This window comes from Prunus dulcis, unplaced genomic scaffold (assembly GCF_902201215.1).
Source record: "Prunus dulcis unplaced genomic scaffold, ALMONDv2, whole genome shotgun sequence".
NCBI lineage: Eukaryota > Viridiplantae > Streptophyta > Magnoliopsida > Rosales > Rosaceae > Prunus > Prunus dulcis.
In genome coordinates this window covers 12,689-32,954 of record NW_023010060.1, presented here as the reverse complement: position 1 = coordinate 32,954, position 20,266 = coordinate 12,689, and the positions used below count along the sequence as shown (strand labels likewise).

Genomic DNA, 20,266 nt, shown 5'->3' with positions numbered 1-20,266 from the left:
AAAGAAAATATCTAGAAAGGTAAGGAAAATATCTTTTAGCAAAATGACCAAATTGCCCTCGCATATTTTAATGGGGAAAATTTGACTTTTTGATCGAGAAAGAATTTGGGAATTTCGCTTACGCCATTGCGTAGAGCGCGGCGAAAGGAGTTCGTAGACACGGAGGAGGCCCGAATCGGAGCCGTAACGAAGAAGTTATGGTCTAAAAACCGCGAAGGGCAAAATGGTAATTTGGCCAAAAAGTCAGATTTTATACCCCCCCTCTCTCTTCTCCCCGTCACTTTCTCTCTCCTCCCTCTCTCTCCTTCGCGCGATTTGGGGTCGTGCGACCCTTCGCCTTCCAAGGGACGGCCCGGCCACCACAGGCCGAGCCGATCTCCACCGTTGGTACCTACGGGTCCGCCTTCGTGTCGCCGTCACAACCTGACCGATCTCAACCCCGGGGCCGCCCTGAGTTGGCCGGAAAACCATGTTTTCCGACGGAGGTTCCTGCAAAGCCAACCGAACTTCCAGCTCGAAATTCTCCTTCGTTTCTCCACCAAATCGATCGAGTAAGGTATGGTTTCTCATCTATTTTTCGTGCTCTAGCTGATGGGTATATGGGCTTTGATCGATTTTAGCGATAAGAGGTTCGATTTTCGACTTGAAGTTTGGCCGAAACTTCGGCCCTTCGAAACTACGGTTTCTGGTCACTTTTTGGGGGTGGTCCAAGAACAAAAGTGACTCCAAATGGGGTGTTTTACCTAGGGTAGTAGTTTGGAGTCTTGGTTCCGAGATTTTTCGGCCACCCGGTATCGCTTTGGACACCCAAAGCTGCCCGCGCGTGCTGGAGCGCGTGGGCGGGGGTAATGATATAATTATGTGCAGATTTGTGACCCTCGTGTCGTCACGAGCGTGTGGAATTTCGCGGATCTCGATTCGGAGTCGGTTTGAGCCCCGAACGGATTTTCCATATCGCACGATCCGTGAGTGCTGTGTCGTTAAATAGTCGGATCGAGCTGAATTTCGGATATGTCGGTCTACGTGATTTCAGGATCGTGTAGGATTCGACGGATTGCGAATCGGAGTCCCGGATACTCCGGAATCGCGAACCCTGGGGCTAGGGTTAGGGTTTTAAGAGATAACGCGATTTTGGCCGATCCAACCGTCCGATTCGGACCAAATTCGCAGAATATGGTTCCCGCTGTATGAGAAACCTTCAGGGAAGCCCAGATTGGCCATCGGAGGCCGTGGACCCGCGGGGTCCCGGGTCGGCCGGTAGGATAGCTTATCGCTTCAGTAAGCGTCGGGTCTTCCAAATCTGGCCTAAGAGTCTAAAAAGCTAAGGTGGGCATAGGAGTAACCTGAAACGAGTGAACGTAATTCTAGGAGCCGGGGGCAGGGTGTTTAGTTGAAATTCTTTTTATTCAGCAGTTTATTAATTTAATCTTTATGGATAATCAGGCATCAGAGGTCCAGCCGATCAGCATGAGGAAGCTTCAAAGGGTCAAATTAGCTTGGACCATCCGTGAGTGGACCTTCTTTCATAAATCAGATTTCATGAATGACTTGATGTGCTTTTATATGAATTGATGTGCTTTTATATAAAATAGATTTTATAAATGATTTTATATAAATGAGTTTTATATTTGAGTTTATTTGAGTAAGTTTCTTCATTCAGTCTTTGAGTAAGTTTTAATACGATTTTGAATATGAGCAGTACAATAATAATTCTATAAGTCGGTGCTGCTTATTTACCAGTTACAGAAACAGAGTTTGAGTTTTGAATCAGTTAAGACCGCAGCACGACTTGAGTTTTTCAGTTATTATTCAGATATTTCTTTTTACAAGGACTTTATTTTAAAACCACCTCGTACCCGTTTTTCTTTATGGTGATTACCCAGAGTCGGACCGATGTCTACGGACATCCAGTCTGATTATAGTTCAGTGAGTGCACTTGACTTTGCCTCACGAGTTTCGGGGACGCTCGGACCGTGAGTGCCAGGATTTGCGGCTCGGCAGACTTGGTGTCCCGAGACCTGCCAGGATTGCGGTTCGGCTGACTTTATGTCCCCGAGACCTGCCAGGATTGCGGATCAGGCTGACTACGGTCCCCTGCATCCTGCCAGAGCGACTCGAGTTGACTTGGTGTCATAGAGGAATCTGCCGGCGGGACAGGCTGATCATAGTCCCCTGATTTCGCCAGTTTGCGGCTCGGGTAGCCCGTGTGACGCCCGAGACCTGCCAGGGAATTGACGGAAATGACAGGGGTACATATTGGTGGTATTTTCAAAGGATTCTGAGTTTCTTTATTAAATGTTGATTTTCAGCTATTATAAATCAGTTTTTCTGATTTTTCAGATATAGATCCCTTTATATTTGTTCAGTTATGAAAGATCTGAGTACAGAGTTTTTATTCGCGTTGGATTTCAGTACTTTTATGAAAGCTTTGAATTCAGTGGTTTGTATGAAACTTTCAAGTTTGAATATGACTGATATAGAATGCCTTGAATTGACTACGCGTGATATAATAAGTAAGTATTCATTTTTATTTAGCTAAATTTATTTTACCATGGGGGATATTATGTTTATGAGAATTGTTTTGAAGAACATTATTGTTGCTTTGGTCCACTCACATTTTCAACCTGTTTTTCGCCCCCAGGCCGTAGAAGGACGCGGGATCCACCACCGGGCCAATCATAGTTTTCGCGCCAAGGTAAAGTTTTGCAGAATCCTTGCAACCTTGAAAACCCTAGAAAATGCTCTGATATCATGTTGAACATAAGGAAGTGAGGTTGGAATCTGTTTGTTGACTTAGTCTGGCTGTTGGTAGGGTTTCTGAGATTGTTTGACAGGTGAAAAGTTTTGGGGTTGGTCAAAATACAGGGGAGACTCTGCCGAATTTTCGGCAGAAGTCTAAGGAAAATTTAAAGAAAAATTGAAGAAAGAAGGGTAAAAAGGTCATTTGTGCCCGACATTCGCCAGGTGTCGGACACGCACAGGACTTGGCTCGAATTCCAAAGTGGAAATTGGGTCGGGTCCTGTCACCGAAGGCAGCGCGATCGTCAGTATCCGGGGCAGCGGGAGTATTCGTGATTGAACCAGGCTGCATATTCCCGAAGGGGTTCGTCCTCAGCTTGCCGGAGCATATACAAGTCGTCAGCAGAGTATAGGCGATCAGTCTGGATCATAAAATGATCCAGAAATGTCTGCTTGAGGCTATCGAATGAGTTGATGGTGCGGGGGTGGAGTCTATAGAACCAATTCAGGGCCGCGCCGCTGAGGGTGGAGGGGAAGAGGAGGCACATGCCTTCATCAGTGAGGCCTTTGCACCCAAGGGCAGACTGGAAGGAGTGGATGTGGGTGAGAGGGTCCTCCGTGCTAGTGTAGAAAGCGATGCGGAGCGGCTGGATATCTTTCTCCTGATGGTAGTGGAGGATACGTTCAGTAAAGGGCCCCGGTCGTGGTTTCGCCCAGAGAGGTTGATGGTTGCGATGTTGTTCGCTCTCCAGACACCGGACCTTTTCAAAGAGAAGCCTCATGGCCGGGTCGGTATGAGGAAGAGTTTCGGGTGCCAAAGGCCTGGGGACGGGGCAGACAGGGACTGGGGAATGTTCCCAATCTTCCAGCGCCTCAGTGTGGTAAGTTGGCCAGGCCTCCGAATTATAAAATTCCCAACTATCCGAGTCCCCGACACCTTCCTCGTCGGGTAAGCGAACGGGGCCTGGCGAAGGGCCCAGGTGTGTCACCCGTGGGTCTTCAAGGTTAACAGGGATAGGGATCGGTCCTGGTTGACGGTCCGAGATGCGATCCCTGCAATCCTGGTAGATCCTGACTGGTTCATGGGGCCGGTCCTTCGGTGGGGGAACGCAAAGGAGTCGTGACTGGGTTAGCTCCGGATGAAGGTGGTCTTTGCCCTTGCGGAGCCTAGATTGGGCAGGGGCACTGTGGCTGGAATGTACTGGCTGGTTTGGTTGAGTATGCCCAACGTTCTGGGTGAGGTCTTGTTGGGCATCCTGGGCGCGAGTCCTCTCTTGGTTCCGCTTTAGAGCGCGATAGTCATGCTCTAGCTCAGCATTCCAGCAGTGAAGATGCTCGTATTTCTCCGACATTTTAGTGATACTGTCGCGGAGACGCTCCACTTCTGCCTGGAGAGCGGCATCTCCCGAAGATTTCTTTCGGGAAGTACTATCGCGGGGGGTATGGTGCTGGGTGTCGCGGCTATCCTCGGTCGGCATAGCAAAGTGTGGGGTGAAGAAGAGGCGACGGGGCCTAATGGGTGAAGGAGCCAGCTGGGCTGATAGAGAGAGAAGGGATTCAAGTGTCGAGTTCCCACAGACGGCGCCAAACTGTTGATGCACAAAATGGCCCGGCCAATGCATGGACATAATACTGCGACAACCACTAATCTCTAGTGAGTGCAGAGATTTGAGGTTTTGCAAAGTTTGTGGAAGAGAGGACAGCTGTTCACAACAAAGAATGGTTAAGGATTTCAGAGAAGCAAGGTTTCCCATCTCTGAAGGAAGTAAATGAAGCTTGGGGCAACACAAGATCTCTAGAGAAAACGGATGAGCTGATGCAAAAAACCCTTCTGGGAGACAGGATAGCTCTGGAATTTTTTCTATAACAAGCACAGAAAGGAGAGTTAAATTTTCTGTGGACATTGATGTTGGATTACAATCCCGCAGCTCCAAATGTTGAAGTGACTGACATAAGGGTATATGTGCTAACTTGGGACAACTTTTGACAGTTAATTTCTTCAATCTAGGGAATGCATTTCCATCATTTGCACTTGACCACTCCTCTAAGTTCGCAAAATCACTGATTGATAGTTCTTCAAGTGATGGAAACCGTATGTCTGCCCCATCACCATAGAACTCTGTACCAATGCATCTCACAGCATCCATTCGATGCAGAGAAACAGTCTTAAGTAGCAGCAAACTTCCAAGGGCAGAAAGATGTTCACAGTTTCTACAATAGGCCAAATGAAATGAACCTATATTAGGTAGAGCCCAACGAGGAAATTTGATTCCTGGATACCCATGTATAACTAGAATTTTCAGATTATTGTGTGGCTGCAGGCCTTCAAGAATTTCTTCGGCCACTCTACAATCAGGTTCATGCTGTTTTGGACCTATGTTTGATCCTGAGATGTCTAATTTATGTTGGGCTTTATGTAGTTTCGTGAATGAATCGTCCAAACCTTCAAATCCCTGGTATAGTCACCAGTATAATCCCAACAACTCAAGATTTTCCTTCGTCTTCAATCCAGCATAATGTGCTATGGATGCATTTCTAACTCTCCCCAACTGTATAATATTTAACTTTCCATAAAGACTTAAATGTTGCAGAGCTCTGAGACTCATATCCAAATTGATCTTAGTGGCACTTAAGGCATGCACGATCTCCCAGCTAACAACAATAATGGCAATGTCTGAAGTTGGTGTAACCTTACAATGCCAGGACACATCCCGTCCAAACTTTGGCATCCAGTTATATTGAGATGTCTTAGACTCTTAGGTCGGTCATGCCTCCTAAGAAAGGCAAGCTCCTAAGATTATGATAACCAAAAAGGTTTAAAGTCTGCAGAGCACAAAGTTTGCTTGTGCTTTCAGGTAACAGACGAATAGGTGTGTAAGAGAGGTCAAGACACCTCAAGCATATCATAATACCCAACGATTCTGGTAAATTGTAAACAGTGCAGCTGCTCAGATCCAGCGAACGCAAGTAAACAAAAGTCGAAAACATTTTTCCAATGGATCTTAATGAGCCGGATTCTCCAATCAATAGGAGAGTTCGTAAAAGTTTTTCCCCATATAGAGCTTCTAGAATTGTAATTTCTCCATACGTATAAACCACAGAGGAGTGGCGAATTTGTGCTAGTCCATTTGGTGGGGCACCCTGTTCAAGTATCACATATTCCTTTCCTGCAACATATCGTGCAAGATCATGAATGACATCATTCATTTTGTATCCAGTTATACTGACACCCTCACATAACTCTACTTCTTGAAAGAAAGACATCCACAACAAATCAGCAAAGTAGTTTTCACCGATGTCTTCTGGTCGCTTGCTTCCTTCTTGTAGAATTAATCCTTCTGCCATCCATAGATAAATTAACTTCTGCTTCTTGAATTCATAATTTCTCGGAAAGATTGAGCAGAATGCAAAGCACTGTTTAAGATGTGATGGGAGATGAATATAACTCAACATCAGAGCGGGTAAAACTTTATTTTGGCATGCATCTAGTTTCCAGAGATCACTATTTTGCATAAACAACGACTGCTGCTCCTCTCTTTTAAAGCGCATTAAACTTCCCAAACTTTTTACTGCTAATGGCACACCTCCACATTTTTTAACCATTTGCTTTCCAATTGACAAAAGCCAGGGATACTTCTCTTCTTCAGTTCGCCCAAAAGCCCGTTGCTTGAACAAGGCCCAGCAATCATCCTCTGCTAAACCCTTCAAATAAAATGGGGAATTTGGGGAGTCTGTCATGAATGCGGTTTTTGTATTGCGGGTGGTGACAATGATTTTGCATCCATCAACATCCCCTCTGAACAAAGGTCGTAGTTTGTCCCAATCATCCTGGTTTTCAGTCCAAATATCATCTAACACAATGAGATATCTTTTATTGTGCAACAAATTCCAAATCCGAGACTGAAGTAGGTCAATCTCGGACAACTTGCATTCATCCTTAGTTGCAGACTGAATAATTGCTTTCATGATCTTCTTAACATTGAAATCATCAGAGACAAAAATCCACATCCTAACGTCAAAGTGGTGGATTACCCTGTCATCATTATATCCCAATTGAGCAAGAGTGGTCTTACCAATTCCTCCAATACCAAATATTGAAATACATGTTGCATATCCTTCCTTGCAAGCTTCAGAAAATATTAACAGTTTGACCAACTTCTCTTTGTCATCTTCTCTTCCATATATCTCTGACTCGATGACAAAAGAACTTGTCTCTCTTATGGTAGTTCGACCATCTACCATACTAGGCGCTTTAAAATTAAACTCACTGAGCCCCTCATTTATAGTTGCTTCTAAAGCCCGGAGCACTGCACCAGTTTGGGTAGCATGCATAAGGTCTCCAAGTTGAAAATGATTGTTAACTGGTGGCATCCCTATCATGTCGTCATAATCGCTCCCATTTCTCATTCTTTTAGCAGTCAAGTAGTGCAGATCGTCCTCAGCATCATAAGCTGCATTCTTGAGCTTTGACAACCAAAGTCTGGCAGCTCTGCTGGTGAATTGTTGATCTTCTGCATCTTCAAGAGTAGCTTGAGCCCTCTCCACGGCATGTTGTAGACCCCGGAAGTTGTCATCAAAACCCAAGAAATCAGCAGCCTTTTGTAGGACTGGGGATGCCAGTCTGTCAAAGATCACTTGCAAAGCAGGGGATAAAACTATGTTTGCTGCTTCCATTTCTTGCAGCAACAAAATACCAATTCAGCTAAAACAAGGCTGGCAACAGTGAGATGAGAATTGTTGGAGTTGGTCTGAAATACAAGTGGTAGTTCAATTTGGTTGATCAACCCATGAAGCCTAGACTTTAGATAAGCCGGGAAAGTTGACTTCATGTCAACACTTTTCAGCTTTGGGTTTGTAAAACTAGTAATTTACATGCTATAATTACACGGATACCCTTGTGTTTAGCGTTTTTATCAACATGAACCCCACTTCATGATGAACTACAATGCCAATGCCAGAGCTTTGAACTTGATTTCATCTACTCTTTCGTTAGTTAATGGTCCATTAGATGCTAACGTCAACAAAATTAAGCACATTAAAAAAAAAAAAAAAAATCATCCTTAGGAATATATCCCAACCCGACATCCAAAATTGATAAGCTCTTTAAGCAAAAAAAAAATATTATTGATTTCTGAGAGATTATAAAAAATAAAAAATTACCCCCATTGACAGGACCCGACCCAATTTCCACTTTGGAATTCGAGCCAAGTCCTGTGCGTGTCCAATGTCTGGCGAATGTCGGGCACAAATGACCTTTTTTACCCTTCTTGCTTCAATTCTTCTTTAAAATTCCCTTAGACTTCTGCCGAAAATTCGGCAGAGTCTCCCCTGTATTTTGACCATTCCCAAAATTTTTCACCTGTCAAACAATCTCAAATATTTCACCCAACAGCCAGAATGTTTCCAGTAATCAATTCAATTCTAATCTCCAAATTTTCAACTAGATATCAGAGCATATTCTCAAGTTCTCAAGGTTTAAAGGATTTTCTACAATTCTACCTTACTTGGTGGTGCGGAAGCTCTGACTAGCCCGGTGGTGGATCCCGCGTACCTCTATGGCCTGGGGGCGAAAAACAGTTTGAAAATGTGAGTGGACAAAAATAATGTTCTTCAAAACAATTATCATAAACATAATATCCCCCATTGTAAAAAGGAAATTTAGCTAAATAAAACTGAATACGTACTTTCTACGCCAAGTATATTCAACTCAAGGCATTCTATCTCAGTCATATTCAAGCTTTAAAGTTTCATACTAAACCACTGAAATCAAAGCTCTCATAAAAGTGCTGAAATTAAACGTGTATAAAAAGTTCTATGCTCAAACCTTGCATACTGAACAAAGATAAAAGTATCTATGCTTGAAAAATCAGAAAAGCTGATTTAAAATAGCTGAAAATCATAATTAAATAAAAGAAACTCAAAATCTTTTGAAAATACTACCAGTTCGTCCCCCTGTCATTTCCGTCAATTCCCTGGCAGGTCTCGGGCGTCACACAGCCTTACCCGAGCCGCAAACTGGCGAAATCAGGGGACTATGATCAGCCTGTCCCGCCGGCAGATTTCTCGGTGACACCAAGTCAGCTCGAGTCGCTCTGGCAGGATGCAGGGGACCGTAGTTAGCCTGATCCGCAATCCTGGCAGGTCTCGGGGACACAGAGTCAGCCGAGCCGCAATCCTGGCAGGTCTCGGGACACCAAGTCCGCCGAGCCGCAAATCCTGGCACTCACGGTTCGAGCGTCCCCGAAACTCGTGAGGTAAAGTCAAGTGCACTGACTGAACTATAATCAGACTGGATGTCCGTAGACATCGGTCCAACTCTGGGTAATCACCAAAGAAAATGGGTACGAGATGGTTTTAAAATAAATTCCTTTAAAAAGAAATATCTGAATAATAACTGTAAAACTCAAGTCGTGCTGCGGTCTCAACTGATTCGAAACTCAAACTCTGTTTTTCTAACTGGTAAATAAGCAGCACCGACTTATAGAACTATTACTGTAATAATCGTGTTCGGAACCATAATAAAACTTACTCAAGATCAAATAAGGAAATTTACTTGAAGAAACTCATTTATCAAAACTTTCTTATATAAATCAAAGTAAAATCACTTATAAACTTATTTATATAAAATCAAATCAAATCATCCATAAAATCTGATTTACGAAAGAATGTCCACTCACAGATGGTCCGAGCTACTTCGACCCCTCGAAGGTCTCTTTTACACTTCTGCCGAGCTCCTGGTGCCTGATTATCCCGAAAGATTAAATTAATAAACTGCTGAATAAAACGAAATTCAACTAAACATCCTGCCCCCGGCTCCTAGAAATACAAACACTTATTCCAGTTATTCCTATCCCCGCATCAGCTTTTTAAATAGTTAGGCCGGCCTCAAGAGACCCAGAACCTCGATAAGCGATAAGCTGCTCGACCGGCCGATCCGGGACCCCGTGGGTCCACGGTCTCCGATGGCCAATCTGATCTTCCCGGAAGGTTTCTCATAGGGCGGGAACCAAGTTTTGCGAATTTGGTCCGAATCGGACGGTCGGATTGGCCAAAATCGCGTTATCGCTTAAAACCCTAACCCTAGCCCCAGGGTTCGCGATTCCGGAGTATCCTACACGATCCTGAAATCACGTAGACCGACATATCCAAAATTCAGCGCGATCCAACGATCACACGACACTGCACCCACGGACCGCGCAATATGAAAAATCCTTTCGGGGCTCAAACGGACTCCGAATCGGGATCCGCGAAATCTCACGCGCTCGTGACGACATGAGGACCTCAAAACTGGCCAGACCTGTGCCACCACCCTGTCCCACGCGCCGCCACACGCGCGGGGCAGATCGGGTGTCCAAAGCGATTCGGGTGTGCCGAAAAAAATCGTGGAACCAAGACTCCAAACTCCTATCCTAGGTAAAACACCCCATTTGGAGTCACTTTTGTTCTTGGACAACCCCCAAAAAGTGACCGGAAACAGTAGTTTCGAAGGGCCGAAGTTCAGCCGAATTTTCAAGTTCAAAATCGAACCCCTTAGAGCTAAAATCGATCAAAGCCCATATACCCAACAGCTAGAGCACGAAAAATAGCTCAAAAATCATACCTTACTCGATCAATTTGGTGGAGAAACGAGGGAGAATTTCAAGCTGGAAGTTCGGGTAGCTTCGAACGAACCTCCGTCGGAAAACACGATTTTCCGGCCAGCTCAGGGTGGCCCCGGGGTTGATGTCGGTTCGAAAATGTAGGGGACTCGATGGCGGTTCCAACGCCACCGGTCCACCGCCGAATCGGAGGCGGCGCCAGCACCTTCTGGAAGTCGGTGGCCCGTTTCGCGCAGAGTCTGGGTTTATATAGATGCAACTTCAAAATTTTTACGGTTATGCCACTGAGACTCTTTTGACCATAACTTTTTCGTTACAACTCCGATTCGGGCCCACTCCGTGTCTACGGACTCCTTTCGCTGTGCTCTACGTAATGGCGCAAGCGGAATTTCCAAATTCTTTCTCGATCAAAAAGTCAAATTTTCCCCATTAAAAAAAGCAAGGGCAATTTGGTCTTTTCGCTAAAAGATATTTTCTTTACTTTTTTAGATATTTTCTTTCTTTTTAGATATTTTGTTTTGGGTTCTTACACCCATCGTCCTCTTCCTCCGAGAAGAAGCATGGCAGCATCAATATGGTTGCACCACCGAGACGCATTCACTTAAACCGATGATGGAGGCTTTGAAAGAGCCGAATGTACTGTGAGGGATCATCCTTTTTAAGCCATTGCATGTGTTTGTACCATAACTGACCGAGCAACTAGCTAGGCTAGATCATTCGAGTGCCATGCTTTGAGAAGTCATCACCTTAGCCAAAGAAGCATCACCACAAATCACAACTCTAAGCAAAGCAAGAGGAGTCCCACATCGGAAAACTACAAGAGATGGAGACTCCCCCTCACCTATAAAAGAAGACTGCTCTTTCCTTAGAAGGGGATCCGGGTCTTAAATCCTGACCCTCAGGCCTTGGACTCTTTTCTGGACCTCAGGACTGAGCTGGGCTTCTCACATATTATCTTTATATTTGGGTGCAACCCCTTGTACAAATGTAAACAAATATTATCATAATGAGAACATCCTTCTCCGTGGACGTAGCCCATTCATTGAGGGTGAACCACGTATATCTAGTCTTCTTTATTTTTATCGCTTGCCCAAGTCTTCACACACATGCTGAAGGTTCTCACCTTCACCCATCATCCACCATTCTACCTCTATCTAAGTTGACCCTCCCAAAAAGAGCATCAATAGTTTGGCGCCGTCTGTGGGAATCGACACAAAAAAAGCTTATGTCGGTCTGCCCTTTCTTCAGTGGCCTCCGGCACCCATACAAGTCAAGACAACGGAGGCCAAGTCAAGACAACGGAGGCCACCTCTAATTACATGTCTAGGGCATCTATCTATGGTGCCGTTCTCTCGTCAAAAATCCATACAGCACCCAACTACTGAATTTATCAAGACACCTACTTTGTCAAAGTCTTACGAAAGACCCAATTAGAGCCCAGCACCGATGCACACAAGACGCCAAAGATGCCACACACCATCTGAAGCCAAAATATGCAAGTGCCGTACAACACTTCGTCCTCCAAACCAATCAATTGGCCAAACCAAATAGCAACCATATGCTTCAGATTCAGAAAGCCAGAAAAGCAATACGGTCCGGCACCCAATGTCAAATTTTTTCTCTAGACACCCATGATGTCTTCAACAATGGAAAAAGACAACATGCCAAAGATATATGCATTTGCCAAAACAACACACCATTCAGTTACTTTGAAAAAGTTCTAATTTGGCAGTTGCCCAATACTCCAATTCACCAAAAATATCATTTTTTGCATGTCTTGCATGGGTGGCGTAGGTGCTGTTCAACACCTGTCAAATGCCATTCGTCAACACAATGGAATACCAGTACTGAAGCCACCATAAACCCCTCTATTTGAAGACAAAATACGAGGACTAGATCGGCACCTAGTTTTCTAAGCTTATCTCCAATGGCTTTCAGAAGCCATATCAACCCTTTTCGGTGTCGGGTCCAAGGTGAGAGGAGGTTTTCCGAGGTCCTAGCCATTTTTAGTAAAGCTGCCGATCGGCAATGGCATAAGCAGCGTCTCTTGGGCTGGTCTTCCTTCAAAACTCTGCCCAGTACCATTCGGCAGTCCCAGATTGAAGCAAGATACCACACCCAACCACCAAATTTATCTAGACACCCAAACTACCATTTTGCTGAAACACAAGAGTCGACCCGACGAAGAACATGGGGTCACAAAAATTAAACACTTGCCGGCAAGGATGGTGCTGCAACTTCCGGAGTCGAATTTTTGATCGCTGAAGCTTGCTCTACAGCTCTAAAACTTCCCAAACCAAACCTGCCGTTCGGCAGGCATATGCTACAGTCTGCTTCCCCATAAAATAATCCCCGCACCAGCCTCACGATCCCAAAGGTGGCGAAGCGGGAAACTCACCTTCCTTTCAAAACACCCTTGCCGAACGGCAAGGGCTGAGTAGAAGCAAATGGGAGCTCGCAAAACTGTCTTACCGAATGCAACTCAGACCGTACCCAACCAAAGTCAACAACGAAGCGACAAAACCCAAACCTCACGGAGCCCAGCTCCAAACTGGTCCAATTCGTAAGCCCAGAATGGTTTCTTACCAAACGTTACACGGGGCCAGCTCCAATTCCCAGCCCAAGCTCTTGCAGATGATGAAGCCCAGCCCCAAGCTAGACCGCTGAATGCTAAACACCGTGCAAAAACAATGGGGACTTGCACTACGAATTAAGGGCTCAAACCGACAGTACGCTGAACCCTCATTCGACAACAGCCTAGCTCAAGGTGATCCGTGACTCAGCCGCCTTGCCAACACCTACAAAACATGAGGACTCAGCCAACCTGCCGAAGATTCAACAACAAACAAACGGGCTTGCAAAAAAATTAAAAAAAAGAAAGAAAAAAAAAAGAGGAAGCTCACCCTTGCCGAACGGCAAGGGTTGAGCAGCAACGAAATGGTGGCCTCCAAAAATAAAAACTTACCTCAACAAGAGGCCCAACTGCACTTCAAAAACGGAAAGGCCCAACGCCAAGGATTCCAAATCTGACTTCAAGGCCTAACTCCCAACTCCAAATAACACCTGACGAAGATATACATGTGAAGCCACAAGTACACAAAAACTGCTCAACCCGCCCTTGCCGTTTGCCAAGGACTGAGCAACGGAAAAGAAAAGCTTCGCAAAATGCCTACCTCAACACTCGCCGAATCCGATCAAGCTCTCCTTGCCGAACGGCAACGCTATACAGTAGCTCCTCAAATTCTTAGAAGCCAACCCTTTTGGTCTTCTCCTTGGAAGCCTACCGAAGGAATGAAAATTTACGACCGCAGGGGCATGCCAAAAGGTAGGACCCATGAACCATCATCTTGGACTCATAAAAACAACATAGCCCAACCTATTTGCCGATGAACACGAGGACTCACAAGTGCTCCCCAAGACACCCTTGCTGACGCTTCAAGACCCCAACCCCTGCCGAAGGTACCCAGGCCCTAGAGAAAATCATTCCCACTGGACCATGCCGAACGGCAAGGCCCATGTTCAGGCAATGGCTTACATCATGGAAAATTTATCTTGCCTAACCCCTTGCAGCCCAGCTCCACAAAGCATAAACCCTATGCATTTGTCAAAGCCCAGGTCACGAGGCCCACCTACCAAGAACTTGGAAACTTGTGGGATCAAGCCCCTCAAGTTCTTGTCGAAGCCTTGAAGGCCCAGCTCCAAGGACCAGCCCATGCCGAAGGCTGGAAGGCCCAGCTCCAAAGACATGCCGAATGCCCAAATGTCCACAAGCACCCTCGTGCCTTCAGCATCCACTTTGCGTTCGGCACCTCCGAGCCTAGCTCCATTGTCTTGCAACATGCAATTCTTATGCCTTCGGCACCCTCGTGCCTAGGCACATTGCCTTGCGACATGCAAGCTTTGTGTCTTCCGCATCACCTTTGCGTTCGGCACCTCTGAGCCTAGCTCCATTGTCTTGCAACATGCAATTCTTATGCCTTCGGCACCCTCGTGCCTAGGCACATTGCCATGCAAGCTTTGTGTCTTCCGCATCCCCTTTGCCTTCGGCACCTCCGAGCCTAGCTCCATTGTCTTGCAACATGCAATTCTTAATAATTTATGAATGATGTTTTGATAAAATCGGACCTCAGTGAAACTTAACATAGCTTTCTCATAATGTTTAGGATCTCGTTGGTCTCAAACATTAAATAGATGATCATATCCATTTAAAATGCTTGAAAGATCGGTTTATCAACAAACATCTCAAAATGAAAAGCTAATATAATTTTCAACCAGAGAAAGGAAAATGCATGGCATGGTACGGTGCTGTCAATCAGGTTCGGGTCTGAATCCAGAAGACCAATATGAACAATAAAATTAAACAAAGTAATTTCAGTGCAGGTAACTTGCAAGTACCTGCATAGGCTTCATGCTATTAAATTCTCTATCATCCGTTTTGCTCACTCCTTGAGCTTGCAGCTCCATGGAATCACGAAAGAGCTGACGGAGAAAGTTCACATCGTCAGACATAACTCCAAGCCCTTTCAAAAGCTTAGAGCCCCGCTGCAAACTTGTCTGCATGAATTAAAATATTTAGTCAGGTACAAAGTTGCATCATAAAACGACTTGTCAAATTCAATAATTCAAACAAATGCAATAAATTAATCTGATACCTCTACACTTTCCAGAATAGCATCTGTTGCACCTGCTTTCTTCAGATCTAAAAGGTGCTTGAGATCCAGAGCTCTGGCATAAATTGGGACCTGCAAATTTAGAATTTTCGCCACAAAATTGACGTTCAAACCAAGGAGGAAGAGTATAGAATGAAAGAAGTGGAACGTATGGGGTAAAGCGCCTATCATCATGAGGGCATATTGTATTGATTTATACAGTATTACAGATAGAGTCCTATATCAAATATGATAACGATACAATGTTATCAGATAACCAAGAGGAATCCCACATGGGATAAACGTAAATACAAGATAGAGTCCTAAGGACAATAGTCATCTAATACACCCCCGCAAGCTGACAGGGGAGGCTTGGAGGTCAGCAGCTGGAAACGTGGAATAGACAACCCCTTCATAAAAATGTCGGCAATTTGGTCATGAGTAGCAAGATAACGAACGTCAAGCTCCTGCCGCACAACTTTTTCACGAACATAATGATAATCAACTTCAACATGACGAGTACGGGCATGGAAGACAGGATTGGAGGCCAAGGAGATGGCGCTAATGTTGTCACACCAAAGTTTAGGACAGGAAAGATAAAGCTGCAGATCACGAAATAGTGCATGGAACCAAGAAATCGCAGCAGCAGTATAAGCAAGTTGGCGGTACTCGGCTTCGGTACTGGAACGAGAAATACCTCCTTACTTTTTAGAACTCCATGAAATTAAATTAGACCTAAGATACAAGCAGTAGCCACCCGTGGAGCGACGATCATCAGGATCACCGGCATAGTCCGCATCAGAATATGCCATTAAAGACAGGGAACCATGTTTATAGAACAAGCCATGAGTGGAAGTACCATTAAGATAGCGAAGAATACGTTTGACAGCAACCCAATGAGCAGAGGTAGGTTGGTGCATAAATTGGCAGACGTGGTTCACAGCAAAGGCAATATCAGGGCATGTGAGAGTGAGATATTACAACGCACCAACGACACTGCGGTACTCAGAAGGGTCATCCAATGGAGCACCATCATGGAGGCTAAGACGACGTCCACTGGCAACAGGCGATGAAATATGTTTGGCGTCCTGCATCTTTCTGCGCGTCAACAAGTCCTTTATATACTTGGATTGAGTGAAAGAAAGCCCGCTAGGAGTGCGAAGAATTTCCATGCCCAGAAAATAATGAACAGGCCCGAGGTCCTTCATGGAGAAGAGACGGCTCAAGTCTTGAATGAGTGTGGAGATGTGGGCTGAGTCATTGCCTGTAATTAAAATGTCATCAACATAAATTAGTAAATAAACTCGAATGAACCCATTAAGATAGATGAATAACGAAGAGTCGGCCGTGGAAGCAGTGAATCCCAAATCTTCCAAATGAGTGGAGAAACATTTAAACCAGGCCCGAGGGGCTTGTTTGAGCCCATACAGAGAACGTTTAAGATGACAAAGATGGTCAGGAAATTGCGGGTGAGTGGGCTGACGCATATAAACCTCCTCATTTAGATAGCCGTGGAGGAAAGTATTCTGGACGTCCAACTGATGAACGGGCCATTGAAATTGAACAGATAAGGCCAAGATAAGACAGATGGTGGAATGATTCACAACTGGGCTAAATGTCTCACCATAATCCAACCATTCTTGCTGATGAAAACCATTAGCCACTAAACGGGCTTTATAACGTTGAACAGAGCCATCAGAATTGTGTTTGATGCGAAACACCCACTTATTAAGCAAGACATTCAAGGTGGGCTTTGGAGGAACCAGGACCCAAGTACCGGCTTGTTGAAGAGCATTACATTCTTCGCCCATAGCAGTGCGCCATTCCTGAAATTTATTAGCCTGACTGAAACAAGTGGGCTCAACAATATCATTAGTAGAGGCCAAGAAAGCATGATTTGCATATTTAGGATTGGGCTTATGAACACCAGTTTTAGCACGAGTCACCATAGAATGAGTAGTAGAAGGTCTTACCCGAGAAGTAGCCGAAGGTGATGAGTGTCTTGAGGAACTTGGTGAAACAGGTTCAGGGTCAAGAGAGGGAAAAGTAAGGACGGTCCTATGTGGGGTGCGACGGTAAACTTGGAGAGAACTAGGTGGGGAGTGTTGGATTGTTTGGGATGCAACGGCTATGGGATTAGATGTGGTATTGGGCAAGGGAGAAGATAAGTGTGGGCTGCTAAAATATGAAAACTATGAGAGAATATTTGTTTGTGGGAATTTTCTGTGTATTCTTCTCCTTGTAGGAGGTTATATTTATAATACAACAAAACCTAAATGAGCAAGTAAATAATAAATTCCTAAATTCATTTACAGTAGGAAATCAGGAATTAAAGTAAATCAATTATAATTATAATAGGAATTCTTGGTGTGTAAGGAAAGTAAGTCAATATCCACAAGTCACGCCAACACTCCCCCTCACGTTGGTGCATAGATGTCGCCAATGCCCAACTGATCCAGTGAATTGTGGAATGCTTTACTGGAAATTGCCTTTGTCAAAATATCCGCCAATTGATCCTCGGATTTCACAAAAGGAAACTGAAACACTTTAGCCTCAAGCTTTTGTTTGATGAAGTGTCGATCCACCTCAACATGTTTAGTACGATCATGTTGAACCGGATTCTGTGCAATGGCTATAGCAGCCTTGTTGTCACAAAAGAGATTCATTGTGGATGTAGGTTTATACCCAAGTTCAGTAAGCAACTTTTTTAACCAAAGAAGTTCACAAATCCCTTTAGTCATGCCTCTGAACTCGGCTTCTGCACTGGATAAAGCTACTACATTCTGTTTCTTGCTCCTCCATGTCACCAAATTACCTCCCACGAATGTGAAGTAACCCGATGTGGATTTTCTATCTGTTACATTACCTGCCCAATCTGCATCTGAATAACCATCAATATTTAGATGACCATGCTTTGAGAACATAAGTCCTTTTCCAGGTGCAGACTTCAAATATCTAAGTATCCGAAGAACTGCATTCATGTGGTCTTCACTTGGAGAGTGCATAAATTGATTGACAACGCTCACCGCATAAGCAATGTCTGGTCGAGTATGTGACAAATAGATCAATCTTCCCACTAACCTTTGGTATCTTTCTTTGTTAGTTGGAACTTGATCCGGATATTCTCCAAGATGATGATTCTGAACAATAGGAGTGTCCGCAGGTTTGCAATCTAGCATTCCTATGTCCGTCAACAAGTCCAAGACATATTTCCTTTGAGATAGAAATATGCCTTGCTGCGATCGAGCCACCTCAATTCCCAAGAAATACTTGAGTCCACCTAGATCCTTCATCTCAAACTCAGTAGCCAAATAGTCTTGTAGCTGTGATATTTCCTGTTTATCATTCCCAGTAATAATCATATCATCAACATAGATTATTAATGCTGTTACCTTCCCTTTCCGATGTTTCAAGAACAGAGTATGATCTGAGTTGCACTGTTTGAAACCATTGTTCTTCATTGCCATGGTGAACCGTCCAAACCATGCACGTGGTGACTGTTTCAATCCATACAATGCTTTTCTTAACCTGCAAACTATTCCAGTCTGAGTAGTATTATATCCAGGAGGAATGTCCATGTACACCTCCTCCATGAGTTCGCCATGTAGAAAAGCATTCTTTACATCAAACTGGTGTAGTGGCCAATCCAAATTAGCTGCAAGGGACAATAAGACTCTGACGGTGTTTAACTTTGCAACTGGTGCAAAAGTTTCTTCATAGTCTATACCATAGGTCTGTGTGTATCCTTTTGCCACAAGTCTTGCCTTGTATCGCTCGATAGATCCATCTGCATTATGTTTTATAGTAAACACCCATCTACATCCGATAGTCTTTTTTCCTCGTGGTATAGTCTCCAATGTCCAAGTCTGATTTTTCTCAAGAGCTTTCATCTCCTCTTTTATAGCTTGGACCCACTTAGGATCTTTCAATGCTTCAGAGACCTTGGTTGGAATATGGATAGCAGACAACTGATGCACAAAAGCCTTGAGTGGTTCAGACAGCTTCTCAGTGGATACATGATTTGCAATTGGATACTTGGATGTCTTGCCAATATCAGGTGAATAACGGTTTGGTGGCTTCCCACGATTTTGCCTGAAAGGTAATTGATATCCAATAGTTTTATCCTCTAAATGCACAAGTCTAGTAGGAGTATTTACCTCAAAGATATTCTCAGGAGATTGGTCCGTTGGTACTGTTGAATGAGAGGGGGGTCTTCATCTTGTTGTTCTGAGTTGTCTGTAAGAGTATGACTCGAATCAAAAACATCTTCGCAAGGGTTAGGCGATCGATCGTTGTTTGGCAGAGAGCATTCGCACGTGCTAGACTCGGGACGATCGATTGTTATTGTTTCTTGGCCGAGAGCAATCTTCGTGCATAGATGAATATCCTCATGTTCCAAGCTGCTCCAATTGAGCTCTTCACTCGGTATCTCCCCCTGAATAGTAGAATTGGATGCTGGGTCATAGAAGAACATATCTGATTCTAGAAAGGTGACATCCAAAGTGACATAGGTTCGCCGGGTAGGAGGGTGATAACATCGGTAGCCTTTCTGATGAGTGGCATAACCCAAAAAAACACAACGAAGCGCACATGGATCAAGTTTGCTTCGTTGATTTTTGTGGAGATGAACGAAGGCCACACAGCCAAAAATGCGAGGGGTAAGCACCAAAACAGAGGGCAGAGGCCCGTGTTGCGCGAGCACTTGTAATGGAGTTTTGAAGTTCAAGACCCCAGATGGCATGAGGTTGATAAGGTGGACAGCAGTGACAGCAGCATCATCCCAGTGATGACGAGGAACATGGCCATCAATGAGAAGAGCACGGGCTGTTTCAAGGAGATGACGATTCTTCCGTTCGGCAACACCATTTTGTTGTGGTGTCTGGGGGCAAGTTGTCTCATGAATAATGCCATGTGTCTGGAGGTAAGTCTGAAAATCATGATTAACAAATTCTCCACCGTTGTCAGAGCGAAGAATCTGTATTCGAGCATTGAACTGTGTTTCCATCTGTTTGTGAAAGGATTGGAACAGGGAAAACACTTCATTCTTATTTTTCATCAAATAAAGCCATGTCATCCGTGTACAATCATTTATGAATGTGACAAACCAACGAATACCGGAATGAGTAGAAATAGGTGAGGGTCCCCAAACATGAGAATGAATTAAAGCAAAAGGAATAGTACTTTTATTCATACTTAAAGGATAGGATGCTCTATGACTCTTGGCTAGAATGCAAGTGTCACATTTAAAATCTGAGTCCTTAAATACAGAAAACAATTCGG

General features: G+C 44.4%; 1 protein-coding gene across 1 annotated transcript; it reads right to left on the bottom strand.

Annotated features, from left to right (window-relative positions):
- Positions 1-5,487: 5,487 nt before the first annotated feature.
- On the bottom strand, positions 5,488-7,413 carry LOC117612733 (putative disease resistance protein RGA3). Its single transcript, XM_034341398.1, has one exon. The coding sequence runs from the start codon at positions 7,411-7,413 to the stop codon at positions 5,488-5,490; it is 1,926 nt and encodes a 641-aa protein (XP_034197289.1).
- Positions 7,414-20,266: the final 12,853 nt, after the last annotated feature.